This window comes from Papio anubis, chromosome 16, assembly GCF_008728515.1.
Source record: "Papio anubis isolate 15944 chromosome 16, Panubis1.0, whole genome shotgun sequence".
NCBI lineage: Eukaryota > Metazoa > Chordata > Mammalia > Primates > Cercopithecidae > Papio > Papio anubis.
The window spans coordinates 30,339,268-30,359,939 of NC_044991.1; the positions used below are offsets into that span (position 1 = coordinate 30,339,268).

A 20,672-nucleotide genomic window follows, 5' to 3' on the forward strand; every position below is an offset into this window, starting at 1 on the left:
TTCATCCATCCCCCATCCATCCCTGTATCCATCTGTCTGTCCATCCTCCCCCATCTCTCCTTTGCTTTCCCTCCCTCTAGTCTCCCATGGGCTGTGTGCCTGGGGCACCCTCTTCTCCTGCCATGCTTCTCTCCTTGGGCCACCTGCTTGCCCAGCAGTTCGTCCTGTGAGAGCACCTGGAGGCTCTCGACCCCCCTTGGGTCCAGGCCAGTGTCCATTGTTGCTGGGGCTGGGTCATCACTTTTGTTTTGCAATTTATTTTTCAGAGTTTCAATTTGGCCCCAACCTTTCCAACCCCTCTTCAGTTCCTGATGTTTTCTGGCTGGAATATGGTGTCCACATGGTCCTGAAGTCTGGTCACTGGTGGACTGTGCAGTGTCATTCCTGCGTTGCTGCTAAGTAAACTCCTGGGGCCAACATGTTTGGCAAGAAGTGGCCTCCTCAGAGTTGGGCATGAAGCTGGCTGCTGTGTTTTGGGTGGGGGGTCGTGAGGGGTCCACCCGACAGGGCAATGCTGGGCTCTTCCCAGGTTAGGGGAGGCCAAGGTGGCATTGGCTAGAGAGGACAGCCAGGGTCCCTGCAGGGTCCCCCTTCCCAGCCTGCCCCCAAGGCTCTCCTGGGCTCTAGCAAAAGTAAATCTGGTGCCCACTCTGCCCAGCATCCACTCAGGCCCCATCGATCTTAAGAATCCATGCACATTTTGCTTTCCTTGACGTGATATATTACTTGAATATAAAAGCAGCCTTTTGAGTTATCATCTGAAAAGCAGCCCTCTATGGTTCTGGGCTGGGATCCCTTGTATCCACATGGGCTCCTGTCATAGGCCAGAGGCTACTCTGTCAGAGGAGTGGACCTGGGCCTTCCGTGCTCTGCCTGGAGCGTGTCCCGGGTTGCTCTTGAGACACCTGAGGTGCCAAGGCCATGACCTGCGGGCCCAGGGCACTTCCCCCCAGAGCAAATGCAGGGCATACCTTGTAGCTGGGACAGATGGCACAGGCCCAGCACCGAGGTCTCTGCTGTCCTGAGCATGGCTGCCAGACTCTCCCCGCAAACACTGGCCAGTGTTTCTGGATGTCTCCAGAGAGACACATGGTCATTTTGCACCAATTGAGCCAAGTTGGGCAATGAGAAGGTCAGTGTGGGGTTTGGTCACCTTCCCACTGTGGCCTTGGAGTTGAGCCCTCAGCCAGAGCCAGTGGGCCCTTTTAGGGTGGGCATCTTTAGACCCCAGAGCCAGGGTGTGCTGGAGAGGCTTAGGTCAGAGAAGCTGTCCTCAGGGTCTGCGACCCAAGCCTGGTCCTGCTAGATGGGGGATGGGGCGTGTGGTGTAGGTGAGGGTCCATGTCTCTGCACAGGGAGGGAAGTAAGCCAGCCCAGGTCCACGAAGCCAATGACTACCCTGTGGTCCCAATTGTTGCCATCCAGGGCTGCATCCCATTCCCTTCTGCCCCTTGATTCCGAGGTTCGGCTGAGACGGGCTTGTGCTACAGCCAGGACTGGGCTGGGGGCTCCAGTGACATGGCCCCTGCCATCTGCCCTGGCCCTCCCAGGGGGAATACCCTACCATTCCCACCTCAGGCCCAGAACTGGATTCAGTCCATTCATACACAAGGCTCCCCTGTGTTGGTGGGTCTGGGACCTGTGTGTGGATAGACAGCATCAGGTGTGTAGAGAAGAGCCGTGTGACCATGCTCTGCGTGTGCAGTGCTGTTTTTCCCTTTGCTGGAGCATCCAGTCTGCACCTCAGTCTCGGGTGGCAGCCCCCAGCTCTCCCTGCATTCTTCCATTCTGTGGCTGGCTTAAAACAGCTCCTCCACTCACGCTGGCTTCCCCGAAAGTTCGTGTTGACAGTTCATTTGTGGGACAGGTGCTGCGGAAATGGAGAGCAGCTTTTGGGGCCTGCACTGGTCTCTCGCCCTTGCTGGGCCTGTTTTCCCAGCTGTTGGTGGTGCTGGGCTCCACGGTGTCTCTTCACCTATGAGGTGCACCCATGTCCTCGCACCGTGTTGCTGGCCCAGCCAGCACTGGCGCAACTGAGCTCAGCGCTGCTTTTTCTCTTAGGGGCTCTGTCCTTGCAGCTGGCTCCATCCAGACCAGTGAGCAGCAGTGCTGATCCTCTGGGGATGTCACCTGCCATGTGTGTCCTCCCCATGGAGGGCCCTATATTGGTGCAAGGGCAAGGGATCCAGCAGTCAGCCTCAGCAGGCTGGCGGGACCGGCCAGGAGGATGCCTGAGCAGGCCTGGGCACTGGGCCATGCTCACTGTGCTCCGGGCAGTGTGGCCTCGTGGCTATGCCCTGCCCACTGCAGTGAGCCTGGATCTGAGCTCCATATACTTGTCCTGCTTCTTTTTACCCGTGAAAAACAAACATCCTGGGCAGCCAGGGAGCAAGCCGGGAGGGAAAGTGCTGGTTTGTCACTGTAGTTGCCAAGCCCTCATGGCCCCTGCCTGCTCCCCTGGGGCCCTGAAGGGCAACACTGGGCTGGGCCCGGCACACCCAATCCCACCCTGTGCCTGGCCTCCGATGCCTGGCCCCTGCCCTTTTCTGGATAAGGCATCACACACACCAGCCACTTCCAGGCTTAGGATCTCTAACTTCATGCACCCCCAGCCAGAACCTCAACCAGGCTTGTCCTCAGTTTTCACTCTGTCACGTGTAGCAGGCACCACCTTTGTTCCTGGCCAATGTGGATGTGAGTGGAGGCTGGACTGCTGGTCTGCAGACCAATGTTGCCGGGAGCTCTCAGGCTATGGTCACCTGTGCCTGCCTCAGGGTCTTGGGTACCCATCAGTGGAGCAGCTTCTCACTCCCTGCTTGCTGGCCACACTGGCCATGCCACACCTGCTGTGTGGCTACAAATGGTCCCCCACCCTTTCTGGGCCTTGGCATCTGCCTCTGTGAGATGGGAGTGAGGTGGCCCTGTGAAATGGAGGGTGAGCTGGCATGTGCTATGGGCAGCAGAGGGCCTGGGAGGTAGGAAGCTCTCATCATACCAGCTCTTCCTGCCCTTCCCAGCGGGTTCCAAGCTGCCCACGGCCCATGTTTCTGCTAGGCCTTAGCAGGAAGTGGAGGAGCCAGGTCAGAGTCCCATGACCCATGGGGAGTGAGCCCGCTGCTTCCAGTCAGTCTCGGATTAATGACTTTTAATTTAGAATTTAATCAATGTGCTTCCCTCTAGAGGGCTGGATGCTCTGGTCTGGGAGTGAGTTGTATGGTCTGTGAGTGGGGCGGGCAGGGGCCCATGATGGCCTTGCCAGGCTGGTGCCCCACCCCACTGAGCTTGCTCTGCTTTGCCTGCAGCTGGCGGGCGCCCTGGTCATGGAGGACTGCAATGTGCACTCGGCCGCCAGCATCCTGGCCTCGGTGAAGGAGCAGGAGGCCCGCTTCGAGAGGCTGACACGGGCACTGGAGCAAGAGCGGCGCCATGTTGCCCTGCAGCTGGAGCGTGCCCAGCAGCCTGGCATGGTCAGTGGTGGCATGGGCGGTGGGCAGCCCCTGCCAATGGCCTGGCAACAGCTGGTCCTCCAGGTAACAGCCTAGTGACTTGGGAAGGGTGAAAATTGCCAAATGGGAAAACAATCAGTGGGTCCTGGTGGACCACAAGCCAGCATGCAGTTGCTTATTGCAAGATTTGATGGGGCTCCTGGGGAGGAAAGGAAAATGGGATCCCAGGTTGGGCTGGACCCACTTGGGTATGCTAGGTACCATGTGAAGAGTGGGCAGGACACAGCCCAACACTCAGAACAGCACCCTCCCCTGAGCCCTCAGGGCCCAGGCAGCTGGATGGGGTCTGTTCTGGGCAGCTCTTTGGTCTACCTAGAGACACTTTAGGGGTTTGCCTGCCTCATGCCTAACCCTGCTACGGTGTTCATTGCATGCTCTGGTGGGTCAGCCCCAGCAGGAGGCTGGAGCAAGGCCCAGAGCTCTGCCTGCAGCTTAGAGGCTGACCTGGGAGCCTCATTTTCTCTGCTGGCCATTATCCTCAGAATGGGCTCAGGCCCCTACTCAGCCTCAGGAGGTATAGGGCCCTCTGTGTTCCATGGCCAGGCCCTAAGAACTCTAAAGTTGGGGTATGCAGTGAACAGTTAGACCACTGGGACACCCCATTCCCAGCACCCCAGTGCTCTAACCTGTAGATGAAACAGCAGGGGCCCCTGGCTTGGGGTTGGGAGGCTGGAACAAGTACATGCAGGGAGACCTGGGATGTGGTGTGATTATCATGGTTCCTGTTACTGACTGAGGCCTAGTGCAGTGAGGAGTCAGGGTGGAGCTGTCCCAGCAGCCGCTGATAAGGGGGGCCCTCCTTACCACCCAGCTTAGAGGCCGGGGGGTTGCCTCCTGCTGTGGCCTCTGGGTTCTTCACAGAGTGACCCTAAGAGGGCTCACCCAGCAGAGTCTTGTCTCCCTGGCTCAGCTCCCTGCCCCTCTAAACCCAGCAACCAGACTTCCCCCAGCACACTCCCAGCACCTGCACCCCCACCCGCCCTTCTTTGGTCCTGCTGGGCTCTGACTCTAGGAACGTGCCTGGCACACACATGCCAGGAGCTTGGGGCAGCCTGGCCCTTCTCGTCTAGAGAGAAAGGGAGCAAATGCTGGTCTCTGCTGAGGCGGCCCCATGGGCTCTCCTCACCTGACTGGGGCATGTGGGGCTCAGAACCAGCAGCCTGTGTCAGGCCGAGGGACCTGGGGTTGGTGACTACTCCCTGAGTCTTGGTGTCCTGTTGGCCAGCAGGCAAGTCACGCTTCCTACGTCTGCTCACGAGATCCTCATAAAAGGCCCAGCCCAGCACCAGTGCATGGTCAGTGCCAAATTAATGTCCCCAGAGGGTCTGAGACTCACTGGGGGGGCCCTTTTTCATGGCTCCTGGTGCTCAGAGGCCTCTGGTGGGTCCCAGTGCTAGGACCACCCTCACAGCCTCAGACTTGAGATACTCCAAAATGTGAGGCCTGTACCCTCAAACTTGAGCAGGGGAAGCAGAATGCTGGGCCCAGCTGGGCCACATGGGGACAGTAGAAGCCAGTGACCCCAAGGCCGCCTCTCAGGCGCCAGTGTGCTCAGTCCAACCCTCCCAGACCGGAACAGTCCTCAGACAGGCAGTGTGGGAGGACCCGAGGCACCCCAGAGGGTTGATGCCCTGGTGGGAAGATGTTCCCACAGCCTGGAGCTACCCTGACCTCCTCAAGCAAAAGACTTCAAGACCTCGGGCTATTGCCCCTCCACCTACCACCCTTGCTCCTGAACTCCCCACCCCGGCCCCACTCCACCCCTGCCCTTGATTTTCTCAGGCTGGGATTGAAGAGAGCATGTGTTGCCAGGGCTGCAGCTCAACTGGCTGGGCTGATGAGGATACTAGGGGAGGCAGGGCCACATTGGGCTGGCCAGGCTTCCCAGATTGGTCTCAGTAGGAAGTGCCTAGCAATCTACCTGCTGAGCCACAGGGTCAGAGCCTGGGCTTTGGGAAGCCGGGCAACAGCAGGCAAGGCAGGTAGCTGGGGGCTGAGGCTGGGGAACCAGGTCAGGGGGAGTGCTCCTGCACTCACGGGGCTGCTCCAGGATCCTGGCTACCTGCCCTTCATCTTCCAGCAGGAAGGGGCCCCTCCTCTAGACAGCCAGCTGAAGCAGGACTGATGCCCACCTGGTGGGGAGGGGTGCCATCAGGGAACTTGCCTCGGGCTCATCTGAGGTGGGTAGGTGGCTGGGGCACTAGCAACTGGTGCAGTTGAGAAGATGGAGCCAGCTTAAAGATAAGATGCGGGTGCGTTTCTGGCGCAGTGTTTGGTCCTCTGCGCTCTGCTCCAGGGGTTCCAGGCAGGTCTGCCCTAGATGCAAGATACAGGAGTTTGGCCAATACTAGGGTAGCTCACCCCTCTGCAGGTGGGGGAACTGAGACTCAGAGGGGCACACTGGGCACCTAGAAACTTGAGCATGCTAGCCGATCGGCCTCTGTATATGGCATTCAGGGCAGCAGGGTGTGGTCCCTGCAGAGGCTGTTTTCTGAGGGGTCCGTGGAGAAGCCAGTGGGAGGCCTGGGCCCGAGCCCTTTCTCTTTCCAGACCCACTGAGCCTCTCTGGGTTGGTCCCAGCTCATTTCATTTCGGAACCTGTTTCCCTGTTGGTGATGCTGGAGCCATTGGCTTGGCCTTTGTGGGGTTTGACATAAGAAGGTGGCTCCAGCCCAGCCCTTCCCATCCCGTTTTTCACCGAAGCAGAACCAGACTCCTTAGGGTGTGGCCCACATTGAGGCTGGCCTGGGGGAGCGGTGGGGGTGCACTCCGGGGTTCTGTGCCTCAATGGGGAGAGCCCAAGATACAAAGTGGGGGTCCCCTGCTGGGCCCTTTTCTAGGTCCCCAGTGAACTCTGTGGGGACAGTTCCTTGCAGGTCCCTTCGGAGTGGCGGCTAGGCAGGAGGGTGAGGGGCGGATCTGGGAGACTGGAGGGATCTCGCAGACCGTGACTGCTGTCTCACCGGCCCCCATTTCACGGCAGGTGAAACTGAGTCTCAGCCAGGTTTGTGCCAGTGAGGGAGGCCTTGCGCTCTGTCCATCGCAGCACGGGCACCTGCCCTGCCGGAACTATTTCCCCCTCAGCAGGCGGAGTGAAGTGTGGTCATAAACCGAGGCCTGGGAAGGACTTGGCCAAAGTCTTTCGGCGGGAAAATGACACCCCTGCCGCGGGGAGGGGAGGGAGCAGACGCCCAAGCCAGCAGTGAGTCGGGGGTGGGGGTGGGGGGGTGGGTGGAAAGGGTACGACCCCGGGGCTGCAGGCCCCACCCCCTGTCTCTGGGGGGCGGGACCTCACCCCGCCCACCCGTCACGCCCTCCCCGGCCCCCGCCACGCCCCACCTGGGCGCGGCCCCGCCCGATTGGCTGCTCGCCGTGACCGCCGCCAGATCCGCCCCCGCGGGGAGCGAGTCCGCCGAGCCTGAGCCCGAGCGGCCGAGGCGCCGGAGCCGAGCCTGGTCCAGCCACAGCCACCCCCGCCGCTGGCCAGAGCCCCCGAGCCCCGGCCCGATGCCGGCCGAACTCAGACAGGTTGGAGGGAAGTTGGCTTGGGGGGACCCTGGCCCAGGGGTCGGAGGCGGAGGGCGGGGCGCCGGCCTGCCCGGGACGACCAGCTTTTGTTCCGCGGAGCCGCTGGCCCGAGGCGGCTATTGTCTTGCGCCCCTGGCTGGGCTGCGTCCGCCTAGGGCCAGGGCAAGGCGGGTGGCAGTGTGAGTGCGGTGCCCCCGGGTGTGCAGGAGGGGCCGTGGGGACTGTGGAGCCCATCCCCAGGTCCTCGGGGGCCGGGACCCCTGGCAGTTTGATCCTCCTCTTGGAACCGGCCGGGACCGGATGGGCGCTTCCTGGCCAGCGCCCAGGACAGGTGCCTGGGGACACGGGTGGAGAGCCAGGGCCTTCCTGAGCAGCTTCTGTCTGTGCAGGAAGGAGGCTGGAGTCTGAAGAGGGAAGCCCGGGTAGGCCTTCTGCTCCCTGAGAGGCTTCCTCCTCTTCCCTCCACACCCCCTGCGCCGGCTCTGACTCCCGGGACCTGCAAAGGAGCTTCCGGAGCTTTAATGGAAGTCTTCTCTGCCTCTGATGCGCACGTGATGGGAGGGGTAGAGACAGGCCCTGCCCACTAATGGATGCTGGAGGGGATCTCTAAGGAAAACGGGGTCCTCCCCCTCTCAGCATTGAGGCGGGGTGGGGGGGCGGAGGCATAGGCAGTCTGCTCTCTGCTTTGAGCAGTGCTGGATTCAGTAATAGGCAGGGAAACTGAGCAGAGGAGAGACCAGCCAAGACCCTCTGTGGTGGGAGGCAGGTCTCCCACACAACTGCCCACCTGGGTAGCCAGGCCCCTGCCTGTCATACGGCCCTGGTGTGGCCCCCAGAGTCTGGCCCTCAGAGATGGAGGGAATGGTTTTTGGGAAATCCATGGTCACAGTGTGTCTGATGACCCTGAGCTGAGCTTGGGGAGGCTGAGGTGGATGACAGTCAGCCCTGCTCTCCCACCCCAAGCTTGCTCCCCCAGCTTGGCTTTTTGTCTTCTCTGCCTGGGGCCAAGCCCTGGCAGGTGCACTGCTGTGTGGAGGAGTGAGCTCCAGGTCCTGGAGACTGGTCAGAAGCTGTGGCACTAAGGGAAAGGGCATTTTGTGGTGGCCAAGGGCTTGCTGCCTGGTGGAAGATGCCAGCCTGGCTTGTCCTGGGCTCTACCTGGGAGGGCCATGCTGGGGATGGAGGAGATTCATTCATTCATCCAACTGATGGCAGCCACCTCCTGCCCTCTGGGAGCCTAGCCTGCAGGTGTGAGATCCAGGTGTGCAATCTCACTTTAACTCATTCCCTGTGTGTGCTAGCCAGGCCGTGGACAGGGGAGGAGCCTGCTCCTGCAGTCTGTTCTTCAGGACACAGACTGTGGTTGTATATCTGTGAAGTCCAGCGGTTCGGGTAGATAAATGCTATGGGACCAGGGCCCAGCCACCTGTCCACCAGCAGTCCCTCTCTGTGTTGGTCCAGTCTTGCTTTTCTGCTCCCTGTGTTCCTTGCATTTTGCCACAAAGGTAGGACTGGTGCTACCCGGCATGTCCCATGACCGCAGCCCCCTCTGTCATTCCCACCTTCTTGTGAAGAAGCTGAGTCCCAGGTGCGTGATGGGGCCCAGAGCCCCTATGCTGGGCTCATCCCTGTGTTCCTGGGACCCTCTTGTGAGCAGGGGTAGGTGGTCTACCTCCCTGGCCACTCTGGCCCTTCCCACAAGCCCAAGGGAGCTCATGGGAAATCTCAGGCCTGGGCAGCAGCCTGTTTCCAGGCCAGTCCTGGGGGCCCCGGACCTGGTGCACCAGAGATTGAAGAGCCAAGGGAGGGGTGAGTGCTGGGAGCCTGGGCAGGATGCAAGAGGAGCAAGGATGGAGCCCCGGCTGGGGAGGAGGTGATGAGAGACGACTGACAGAATGCAGCATATGGGGTTGGACTGGAGGTAGGGTGTTCAGGGTAGACCCCATGTCTAGAGTGCAGAGGGGAACAGCCCAGAGTTGGGTCTGAGGCAGAGGCTGTGTGGGGCTGCAGGTCCCTGAGAGTGGGCCAGTCTGGGCAGGCGCACGTCAGACATGGACACTGGGGCCAGACAGGGATCCAGGGACTGCAGCCAACTCCTCTGTTGAGAGTCAGCCCACCATTGCACAGCCCCACCCTAAAGATGTTGCAGAGACCTGAGCCACCAGATGGCTAGGGCCTCTCACTACTCTACACCTCAATTTCTCCCTCTGCCAGCCAGCTCTGAGACTCCCAGAGTGGATGTTGGGCAGGTGATTGGCAGAGTTGGTGGCCCCTGTCCCTGTGTGTTGAGAGTCTGTGAGGCCCTGCCTGGATAAGGGTCTTGACACACGATGGAGGACGGGAGGATGTGTGCTCACGAGTGTGCCTCAGGGAACAGTGGGCGCCGTGCCCTTGGGGTGCTGTTAGAGCACACAGGTTGATGTGCTCGGCCTGTGTCAGGCTGGGTATTCGCACAGGTACATGTACGTGCCTGTGTCCCTGTCTGAGGGGTCATGTATATGCATGTGTGTGTGCCTGGGCATGTGTAGCGGGGGCCGGGCTTTATCACTGGCTGACTCATGCTCCTGCCAGCCGGGTGAAGTCATCGCCCATTTTTAGCTCCCTGAGGTCATTTGCCAGCAGGGACTCTTGGGGCCTTGGGATCCTACTGCCGAGCTGCTAGGCCGGGGCTGATGGGTGATGCCGCACGGTTGCCAGGTCTTGCTGGGGGGGACCTGGCTCTCCTGGACCACCCCAGCTCTGCTTGTCAGACCTGCACCACAGCCTTGGTGGGAGGGATAAGCTGGGCCACAGAGTGGCATCTGGGTCCTGAGATGTCCTCCCCTTTTCGTCTCCCCCTTACCCCCACTGCCTACCTAGGGAGGAGGGGGCTCTTCTCTGAGTCTTTAATAGATGTAAATATATGCATCTATGAGGGGCCACATCCCACTGGCAGAGTGTCCTGGGTAACATCGCCTCAGTCTTGCTGCATACCCTCCTCACCCCGTTGCCAGAACTGCAGCCCCTCGGTGCCTGGGCACCTGCTTGAACTCTGATGAGCTCCCCCAGGGCCCAGCAGAGAGAGCTCAGGGCCTGACACACATTTGCCAGATACAGATGGGGTAGCCCAGCCCCAGCAGTGATGGGCCACACAAGCCTTCTCCTGCTTCAGAGCAGTCCCAGCTCCCCAGTGCCTTTGGAGAAGAGCCCAGCCTGCCCTGCGTGGCAGGGCCAGTTGTCCCCACTCTAGGCCTCAGTCTATTTTTTTTTCTCAGGGAACAGGTCCCCTTTTCCTAGCCAGGCATTCCACGTACATCTCAAGACTGAGGGTGAGATGAGGCCCAAAGGCTTCCTTGCCAGATTGCCTTCTCTGGGGATGCTTGAAATCCCACTTGCACTGTGAAGTTCTAGGTAAATCCTCTCCCCCTGCCAGGCCTCAGTTTTCCCATCTATAAAGTTGCCTGTCATCCTCTAAGACCCTGCCCCTGGGAGAGGGGGAGGTACCTTCTGTGGCCACTTCTTTCCTCTGTCAGTGAGCCTGAGGGATACACCTGTCCTAACATGTTGGTGCAGGCCCCTTCCTGGACACCTGCACTGCGTGCATTTGGGGGTCAAGTATTCCACCAGGATAGGACCCTGACCTGGGGAGGCTTCCCAGCCCACAGGCCTTGGTAGGAAGGTCCTGAGGGCAGCGCTGAGTATCTAGCCTGGCTCACCTCCGAGGCCCAAGAATGGGCAGAGTCTCCCTCTGGAGCCTGGCAGAGAGCTTGGTATCTCTGCAGGCCCCAGGGGGCCCAGGCAAGGGACCCATTGTGCAGGGACCAGGGGCCTGGGCCACAGAGCGGGGCCTGTCCTCCTGCTGACCCTGCCCTGGCTGCCTGGGAATGTGCTCCCCCTCACCCACCCACCAGGGCTTGGGTTTCAGCTCCTGCCCGTCCTGGCTAGATGCCAATCCCCGGATGTTGGTGCCATGTGGCCCTGGGGCCAGGCACCTGTGCAGTCAGAGGCCCAGAGCAGGCTGTGGGTCTCAGGTCCTCAAGCCACTCAGCGCAGCAGGGGTTGGGCCTGGCTCTGATGTGGGCCAGCCTATCCTCTTTGAGCCTCAGTTTTCCCACTGGCAAGTCTAGTCAGTAGGCATGTGGATAGAAAGGTCTCAGTCCAGAGCTGTCTTGCCTAGAATTCCAGTGTCGTCACCCCATGCAGAATGGTGGCAAGGGCACCCATAGGCTCAAATCCACTGTGTCTGATCTCTGATACGATGCCCAGAGTCTCAGTCACTGGGGGCGCCAGCCACTGGCCTGAGGTAGGGCCAGGCTGTGCCTGCACAACACTAAAGAATGTCTGGGCTGGAAAGAGTAAGGATGTATTGGTGCTACAGGTGCATAGAGCGTTCTGGGAACTGCGTATTTCTGTCCCTTGAGGGCGTCTGGCTGGCGTTGGTGGCGGGAACCTTAGTGTGGCCACAGTAGTCAGTAGGCAGTGCTGAAACAGCCCCCACAAGGCTTCTATACTCAAGGTTTCTGGGGTAGGTGAGGGAGGAGGCCCCAGGACACCATGATGTCCCAGCTAGGGGTGGCGGGTGACATCAGGAATGCATCCCGCAGGTCTCACTGGCACCTCGTGGGGCCTGGAGGAGCCTGTGGCAGCCAGGCCATGCAGCTTGGGGAGGGCCCTCTAGACTTCACCCCCAGGGTCTGTGGCCTTATCTGCCAACTCAGCCTGAGGAGGCGTGGGATGGGGGTCCAGCCCCAGGGTCACCCCAGGATGGGGTGCCAGGGCAGGGTTAGCACCTTGATGTTCAGAGGGCAAGAACTTATTGCTGTCCTTACTAGCTTGGGCCGAGACAGGCCCTGGGGTGGGTGGGTTTAGGACCAGGAGGAAGGCACCCTGGTGTGCTGGCCAGCACGAGCTGAGGCAGAGCTGTTGTGCGTGGGGACCTGCACTCCAGGGATGATTGAGCAGCAGGCCTGCCCACCAGTGCCCCTCCTTGCCCCAGGAGCAGAGCCCAGGCAGCCAGGCCTCACTGGCCACGATGCCGGAGGCGCCTGATGTGCTGGAGGAGACCGTGACGGTGGAGGAGGACCCTGGCACACCCACTTCCCATGTGTCTATTGTCACATCTGAAGATGGCACGACCCGGCGCACCGAGACCAAGGTATGGACAGGCCCAGGCAGTGGGTAGGTGAGCAGGGCCAGGCTGCTGCAGCTGTCTCACCTGCAGAGTGGACATGGAAGCTTGCCACCGGGGGCCTCATTGCTCGAGTGGGAAATTAAGGCCAGCCAGGCCCCAACAAAGCAGTTTCTAGGCCTCTCGGGCTACCCCACCTACCTGCCTATTCATCTACCAGGTCACCAAGACTGTCAAGACGGTGACCACTCGGACAGTACGCCAGGTGCCCCTGGGCCCAGACGGACTCCCCCTGCTGGATGGCGGCCCCCCACTAGGCCCTTTTGCCGATGGTGCCCTGGACCGGCATTTCCTGCTGCGTGGTGGTGGCCCGGCGGCCACACTCTCTCGAGCCTACCTCAGCAGCGGGGCTGGCTTTCCCGAAGGCCCCGAGCCCCGGGACAGTTCCAGCTATGGCAGCCTTTCCCGAGGGCTGGGTGTGCGGCCCCCACGTGCTGGCCCCCTTGGCCCAGGCCCTGGTGATGGCTGCTTCACACTGCCTGGCCACCGGGAGGCCTTCTCAGTGGGTCCTGAGCCTGGGCCACCAGGTGGCCGCTCCCTGCCCGAGCGCTTCCAAGCAGAGCCGTATGGCTTGGAGGATGACACGCGCAGCCTGGCCGCTGATGACGAGGGTGGCCCTGAGCTGGAACCTGACTATGGCACGGCCACGAGGAGGAGGCCTGAGTGTGGGCGGGGCCTTCACACCAGGTGAGCTGCACCCCATTCCCTGTGGCTACCTCCTCTGGGAAGTCCACCCTCCACCCAACTACAGAGTGCCCCACTTGTGAAGTGGCTGCAGTTGAGTTAGTCATGCACGTTAGTTTGAATTGGCCTTGGCTCTTGTCAGGGAGAGAAGAAAGGTGGACCCTGGGGTGGTAGGAGTTCGGCTGGGCACCATCCTGCAGGCCCAGGGCCTAGGAAAAGCTGGGAAGAGTGCGGACCACCGGCCTTGCTCCATCCACACTCTGGGTAACCAGAACCCAGAGCCCTGGCCCTTGTCACAGCCCCTGATTCTGTCCCCATTGCCCTCAGTTTCTGCATCTCTGGAGTGGGGACATGACCACAGCCCGGGTCTAGATTCTGTTGTGTTACCCTGGCCAAGTCACCTGACCACTCCTAGCCTCAGGGCAGTGGGTTTGATGACAGCAACCCACAGGGCTACTGAGAGTTAAGGAGATCTTGTGCCCCAAGGGCCTGGTGGCCTGAACACCCCTCGGATGGTCCTACTGGGATGGCTTCATGTGGAGAGAGCCATCTACCCCCTCTCCATCCTGACACAGCCAGAGATGGGCCTCATGGAAGATGGGGTGGTTTCGTGGAAGGGAGGTGGGTCTCTCCAGCAGCCGTAGCAGATATCGCACAGAAACATGTTTTGCTTGGGATCGGGGAACACTGCCTGGTGACAGCAGTGAGTGAGCTTGCTGTCCTGGGAGGGTTGCCTGGGTCCTGATAGCCTCTGGCTGGGGTTTGGCATTTGGCTGTGAATTGGTTCTCACTGGGCTGGTGCATGACTCTCTGTGTCCCCACCATGCTTCGGGCGGAGATGCAGGTGCTCTCAGCCCAGCCCTGCTGGGTGAGTTTGCAGTCCTGAAGAAGGTGTCATGGGGCAGCTCAGAGGCGGGGCTGGCGGCTGCTGTGACGATGTCCACGCGCCCCACTTGCCTGTGCAGGGCCTACGAGGACGCGGCAGATGATGGCGGCGAGCTGACAGATGAACGGCCTGCGTTCCCAGCGGTGACGGCGCCCCTGGCCCAGCCTGAACGGGGCAGCCTGGGCAGCCTGGACCGGCTGGTGCGGCGCTCGCCCTCAGTGGATAGCGCCCGCAAGGAGCCGCGCTGGCGGGACCCTGAGCTGCCTGAGGTGCTGGCCATGCTGCGGCACCCCGTGGACCCCGTGAAGGCCAATGCGGCCGCCTACCTGCAACATCTGTGCTTTGAGAACGAGGGTGTCAAGCGGCGTGTACGGCAGCTGCGGGGGCTGCCGCTGCTTGTGGCGCTGCTGGACCACCCGCGGGCTGAGGTGCGGCGCCGGGCCTGTGGGGCACTGCGCAACCTCTCCTATGGCCGTGACACTGACAACAAGGCCGCCATCCGGGACTGTGGTGGTGTGCCTGCCCTGGTGCGCCTGCTGCGGGCCGCCCGGGACAACGAGGTCCGCGAGCTTGTCACTGGTGAGTGGGACCTGGCCATGCCCACATCCCCTGGGAAGAGAAGAGTGCGAGGCTCAGCACGGGAGGAACGAGGCCACGCGGCCTGCGACCGCCTGGGAGAGTGCCCGGTGGGCAGGAGTGCAGCCGCTGAGACGCTTGCCCCAGGAGCCAGTCATCAGGCCCAGATGCTGTGACAGGCTCCCCAGTCTCTACCATAGGCGGGAGGCTGACAGTGGGCCCCTCAGGCATGTCCCCTCACCTCCTGCCCCCACAGAAACTCCCCTGGGACCTGCCTCCTTGGTTCCCACCCCAACAGTGCAGTGGTGGGGCTTGTGCCTTGTGGGACCTGAGGGACAGGTAGGGTCACCTGACCGTGTCTCTCTGAGGCCCTGTGGCCTCAGGAGTGTTAGTGCCACCTGCCGTGTGGCAGGGAATGGGTGGGACGGGACAGTACTGCCACACCCTTCTCTGCACCTCCTCCCCTTTGGGGTTCCTTCCTAGCTGGAAACCAGTACTGGTGTCCCTCAGAACCACTCACAGCTTTTGTTACTTCCTACTGTTCTGTGTGAGCTGGGACATGAGGAGAGTGGGACAGGTCCTGAGCGTGGCCACCTGGGGAGGTAGGCGGGCGGTGCATATGGTCAGCACGGGTTGGCCAATCGCACCCCACAGGCACACTGTGGAACCTGTCGTCATATGAGCCCCTGAAGATGGTCATCATTGACCATGGCCTGCAGACACTGACCCATGAGGTGATCGTGCCCCACTCAGGATGGGAGCGTGAGCCCAACGAGGACTCCAAGCCACGGGATGCCGAGTGGACAACTGTCTTCAAGAACACGTCGGGCTGCCTGAGGTGTGGACCAGGCCTGGTGCTAAAGCCACATGCACACCAGGCCCTGTCCTTGTGGTCCCAGATAGTGTGGAAGATGGCGGCAAGCTTAGGAGCACCAGAGCCTGGGAGCTTCAGAGCTGTGGCACAAGTCCTGTGGATGAGAAGTGGGACCTGATGGGGCTGTACTCACCCCCAAGTGGTGCCCTAGTCTTCCCAGGGGCACCCTCTGGAGGGGTCTGTGTGGTACCATAGCCCTGCTTAGCTCTCACCTACCTTCCCATCACTTGACAGCCAGAGGGGAGCTGGGATCTCCCTGTTCATCTGTCTAGGAGGCTCATCCCAGCTACCTGTGACCTCTGCCCTTCCCCTCCTACCCCTGGGAGGCCCTGCTGACCCCACAGAGTCCTGGGTCCCCACAGCCTTGCTTGTCCATCAGGGTGTTCCCCCGCAGCCCTGCAGGCTCTTGACCTTGGGGTAAGGTGGGGCCTAGAGCTGCCATTGGGGTAGCGAGGGACCCAGAATTGCCCAAGCATAGGTTCAGGTCTCTCTGAGTCTACCTGTCCCTTTCTAGGTCAGCTGGGAGGCAGGAAAGCCCTGTCTTCCCCTGCCCAGCTATCCCCAGCCAAGACAGCTGTCTGCCAGGGCTCCCCTCCTGAGGCCGGGGGCAGTTCGCTTCTCCCACTTCGCTGAGCTCCAGGCTGTGGGGTCCTTTCCCGATAGTGCTAGGAGGGCAGCAGCAAGGGCCTGTTTTGCAGATGAAGACAAGCCCATGAGGCCAGAGTGGGGCTGGGAAGTTTGTGGTAGCCAGGGGTCACCTGACCTGCTCTTGGCCACACAGGAATGTGAGCTCTGATGGTGCTGAGGCCCGGCGGCGACTCCGGGAGTGTGAAGGGCTGGTGGACGCACTCCTGCATGCCCTGCAGTCGGCAGTGGGCCGGAAGGACACGGACAACAAGGTGGGCAGGGACGGTCACAGCCTCATACCAAGGGCTGGAGAGACGATCATGCAGGTCCCGGGAGGCTGGAACTGTGGGAACAGCACAGGGGAATGGGTTTGTGGGTCTGGGGCGGCGTTCTGGGCACGGCCTGCCTCACAGTGACCACACTGAAGTAGGCACTGTCCTGCAGGCAGAAGATGCTCCATGAGGCAGGGGCTTCCTCCCATGGACCCTCCCTGGTGGTTACCGCCCTTTTGTCCCCCCAACTGAGGCCTCCCTGTCCCTTTGCTCCTGGTGCCTTCATGCACACCACCTGTGGCCAGTCATTTCCTGAGGGCTGGCCCTGTGCCTAGGGTGCCCTGCCCCAGCCACTCACCTCTCCCTGCAGTCGGTGGAGAACTGCGTGTGCATCATGCGGAACCTGTCCTACCACGTGCACAAGGAGGTGCCCGGGGCCGATAGGTACCAGGAGGCCGAGCCCGGGCCCCTGGGCAGTGCTGTAGTCTCCCAGCGCCGGAGGCGGGATGATGCCAGCTGCTTTGGTGGCAAGAAGGCCAAAGGTGGGTGGGGCGGACTGGGGTACCATCTCAACTCCTGCCCCAGCTGAAGGCTCTCTGTACACCCACAGCAGCCCATCATGGAGGCCAGAGGACATCTGCACAGCCCCCAACAGGCAGGCAGGGAAGCTGGGAGCCAAGGAGGCTGGACTGCCCTGGGTCACATGGTTGACGGGGCCCAGGGTTGGGGGCCCAGGTCCAACCTTCCCCATCTACACTGTGGGACCCGCAGGGAGTACACAAGGGAAGCCTGGTGGTCCCACTGATGCCCAGACCCAGTCTCTATTCCGGGGAGAGTTCCACTCGCCCATGAGTTGAGAAAGAGCCATGGCTATTGCTGCCTGCTGACTGTTTACAGAATGGCTGTAGACTGCCTCCAACCTGTGGGGCAGTCACCCATCTGCCTGGGCAAGATGCCCTGCACACCACCTCTACCGCACTAGCAGGGTGTAGGTTCCCGGGACCTCCCCAGCAGCTGTGGGAAACCTGTGCGCCACCTGCTCCTGCCCCACTGACCCTAGGCCTCCTCCTCGTCCCACTGGTGGGTGCTCAGCACCCAGAAGTGATGGGATGAGGTTCCACATGCTGCCTGCTTGATCCAGGCTGTGCAGTGGGAACCTGAGGCCTCTGGGAGGGCATGGGGGGGTGATGAGTGCTGCCTGCTCAGGCTCCTCTCCTCTCTCCTCTGCTTCCTCCGGCCGCCCAGAGGAGTGGTTCCACCAAGGTGAGTCCCTTTTTATCCTGCTCTCCAGGCCTGGCATGTGCAGTGGGCACCTGGGAAGAGGCAAGCACATTCCAGCCCCAGGGCCCTGCCCCACCCTTGGCTTCATCACTCGGGCTGCCATCTTTATGACAGTGGCAGGTGGGAAGGCCAAGGGGCTCATTTTATAACCTCAGACTTGCCTACCTGGGCAGAGCCGGGCAGAGCCAAGAGTGGGCAGGGCCCGGGGATACTTGTCTCTAGGGGCACCAGGGAGCAGTCTGTTTCTCTGATAGAATGGGGCAGCATGTGGCTCAAAGGGATACAAGGGTCCCGTGAGGGTGAGCAGGGCAGGGACCTCAGGTCATCTGGCTCCACTCTGCTGCCTTGTGAGGGGGTAGAAGTGTCATCTGAGATGGGAGTGTGGCTGAGAGACAGTGGGCTCACTGTCACAAAGGTGTGCAAACCAGGGCTGCACAAATGTTAGGTGGGCTGCTGTGGGGTTTCTCCTGGCTAGTAGATCCTGGGACAATGTCCTGACCCCAGACTGGGGGAGTTTCCCCCTAGTTCTGCCTTACTGTGTGACCCAAGCGAGTCTTGTCCTGGTCAGCCTTCAGTTTCTCGGCTTGTATCCACCTGCAATCCAGCCAGGGCTCCTGGCTTCGTCGGTCTACATACCTGGCAGTTGCAAGGAAGCCACCGGGAGGGTCTGTGGTACAGCTTCCAGCACCTGGTGGGAGATGAGTCCTGGGATGTCCCCAGGCCCCATTGCCACCAACTCCTACCCCTAAACTGCCCAAACTCTGACAGTGGTGCTGCATTCCCACAGGTGCCCAGGCCTGGACATGGGGGTGCCTTTTGGGGCCTGGGTAGGGGAGAACTGTGCCCAACCCTTCTGACACACCCATGCCCCATATGGGGTCTGCCTCACCTCCTACACCACCTTTCCCTTCCAGGAAAGAAGGATGGTGAGATGGACCGGAACTTTGACACGCTAGACCTGCCCAAGCGAACTGAGGCTGCTAAAGGTGAGTGGGCTGAGACGAAGCCAGCTCCTCTGGGGGATGTCTGGGCTCAGGATTGCCCTGGTAGTGGAGCTTTGGGCCATCAAGCAGGCCTGGAGGGCCTCAGGGAACAGATGGGGAAACAGGCCCATAGGTGCAGGATTTCCTGGAGGATTATTCAGCACTGGGACACCTGCTGAGGGTTTAGAATGGGAGGCAGTGCCATGGGTCATGTCAGGCAAGGTTGGGGGAGGAGACAGGCACAGAGAGGCCAGGGGCTTGCTCAGCCTCACGGTGCGTAAGAGGTGGGAAGGTTTGGAGGGACGCCCCCAGTGGAGGTAGGGCCTCCTGTGTTAGCCACACAAAGCTGAGTTCACCTCGGGGCTGGGAGCCAGGCGGGCATTCTCACATCCAGGTTCAGAGGCTAGGCCAGACGAACACCTGCAGGGGCAGGACAGTGCCTATTGGGTTGTGTGCTGGGATCTGGCCTGAGAGAGAGGTCTGCCCTGGTGGGGCCTAACCAGTTGGAAGAGCCTGCATGTCACCAGAGTGGAGGTCCCCAGCTGCAGGAGGGCTATGGGGAAGCATTACAGTTAAAGCAGGGCTGGTGCAGCAGATATCCCAGCAGGGAATGTTTTTGGAGTATGTGGGAGCAGAAAGCCCAGCAGGGCAGGAGTAGAGGGAGCATGGGGCGTGGGGACAGGAGGGGGTGATGAAATGTCGCTGGGCGAGTACAGGGGAGATTGAGGTAGTATCCCAAGCCAGGCTGAAGCCCCTGTTTGGGGACAGGCAAGCTTGGAAGGCTGTCTTGACCCCCCATTTCTGGAGCACTGGGCAGAGCAGCAGGATGGCGTCTCAATTGCTGGGGAACCTGGAGTGGTTGCCAGGGAGAGTGCCTCCTGTTGCTAGGGCAGCTGCCCTGGTTGCACTGCATCAGTTGACTTACAGAGGGGGGGCTCTATTGTCAGTGGGAGAGGGTGGGCCCTGTTGCTAGGGGGCGTGGCTCTGCACAGCTTCAGTTACTAGTGAAAGCAGGTTCTCTTGCTAGGGGTGTGGCCAATGCTGGTCTTGTTGCCAGGGAAGGTGGGCCCTATTGCTAGGGGCGTGGCCAGGATACATAGCTTCAGGGACATACCGGGAAATGCGGGTCTTGTTGCTAGGAGAGCGTTCCTGGTTGACGCCTCCCTCCCCATCCCAGGCCTCCTGGATGCTCCTGCTGCCAGGCAGGTCCAACTGATTGAGCCTCAGTTTGCTCCTCTGTGAAATGGGAACGCTTTTCCCCTTGGGTGACTATGTTGATAGTAAACATTACGTGACTCATCCACACCCATCCCTGGCCCCAGCTCACCCCCCGGGAGCTCTGAAGCGGGAAGCGGGAGGGGTATGATGGATGAGAGCAGATTCTGGGTGACCGTGGATGGCGATTGCCTTGCACCCAGGCTTTGAGCTGCTGTACCAACCCGAGGTGGTACGTCTCTACCTCTCCCTCCTCACGGAGAGCCGGAACTTCAACACCCTGGAGGCTGCCGCCGGTGCTCTGCAGAACCTCAGTGCCGGCAACTGGATGGTGAGGGGCCAGGTGTGGCAGGGTGGGCAAGTCCTGAGAGAGGGAATCCCAGGCACCTCACTGGTGCAGCTCCTGCCTCGGCTGGCGGGGAAAGGAGGGCCCACCTCACCACCCCAAGATCCAAGAAGTGCATGGGCTGCGGGCACTGCGTGCACCCTGGACGGTGGGAAAGCCTCGGTGGAGGTGCCGTTGAGCTTTTGGGGTAGGGCTTTGTCGGGCACGGGAGCAGGAAGGTTTAGCTGGAGGGAGCAGTCAGGATCTGGAGGTGGGAGAGTGCTTGGGGTGTATGGCTGAGCAACCCTCTCCCCACCTTCTCAGTGGGCCACGTACATCCGCGCCACAGTGCGCAAAGAGCGCGGGCTGCCGGTGCTTGTGGAACTGCTGCAGTCTGAGACCGACAAGGTGGTGCGCGCCGTCGCCATTGCCCTGCGCAACCTCTCGCTGGACCAGCGCAACAAAGATCTTATCGGTGAGGACGCCTGCAAAGCCACGCCTGGACACCGAACTCTGCCTGCAGCTCTAGTCCCATGGGAGGGGGTTGGAGGATGAGTGGTTTGGGAGTCCAGGCCCCGCCCCTGTTGTTTGGGCGCTGGCCCACCTTAGGCAGCTCCAGTCCCCCTGGCCCTGTCTCTGAAGCTCAGCATCCTGCTCGCGTGGATCCTTGTGGCGGTCTCCAGGGGCTCTCCTGGCAGTGCCCCTAGCCCTCGCGGGATCCCTGCTCATTCCTGGAGGGGTGGGGCAG

The 20,672-nt window shown here is 61.1% G+C and overlaps 1 protein-coding gene across 9 annotated transcripts in view; it reads left to right on the forward strand.

The window, feature by feature from the left end:
• ARVCF (ARVCF delta catenin family member) overlaps positions 1-20,672 on the forward strand; it is a 24,094-nt gene continuing 3,422 nt past the window's right edge. For 5 of the 9 annotated variants that reach the window (XR_004178855.1, XR_004178856.1, XM_031656087.1 and 2 more), the window contains exons 1-11: positions 3,288-3,530; positions 12,010-12,168; positions 12,362-12,888; positions 13,851-14,350; positions 15,002-15,185; positions 16,003-16,120; positions 16,491-16,662; positions 17,366-17,383; positions 18,316-18,387; positions 19,803-19,930; positions 20,249-20,399. Coding sequence is in view for 7 of the 9 variants with exons in the window: in XM_031656087.1 (XP_031511947.1) it covers positions 3,321-3,530; positions 12,010-12,168; positions 12,362-12,888; positions 13,851-14,350; positions 15,002-15,185; positions 16,003-16,120; positions 16,491-16,662; positions 17,366-17,383; positions 18,316-18,387; positions 19,803-19,930; positions 20,249-20,399 (2,239 nt within the window). In the remaining 2 variants the exon portion in view is untranslated. Of the gene's footprint in view, positions 400-3,287; positions 3,531-6,909; positions 7,035-12,009; positions 12,169-12,361; positions 12,889-13,729; positions 14,351-15,001; positions 15,186-16,002; positions 16,121-16,490; positions 16,663-17,365; positions 17,384-18,315; positions 18,388-19,802; positions 19,931-20,248; positions 20,400-20,672 lie in introns of those variants that run through there. The other 4 variants (XM_031656085.1, XM_031656088.1, XM_031656084.1 and 1 more) reach the window with 3 other exon arrangements.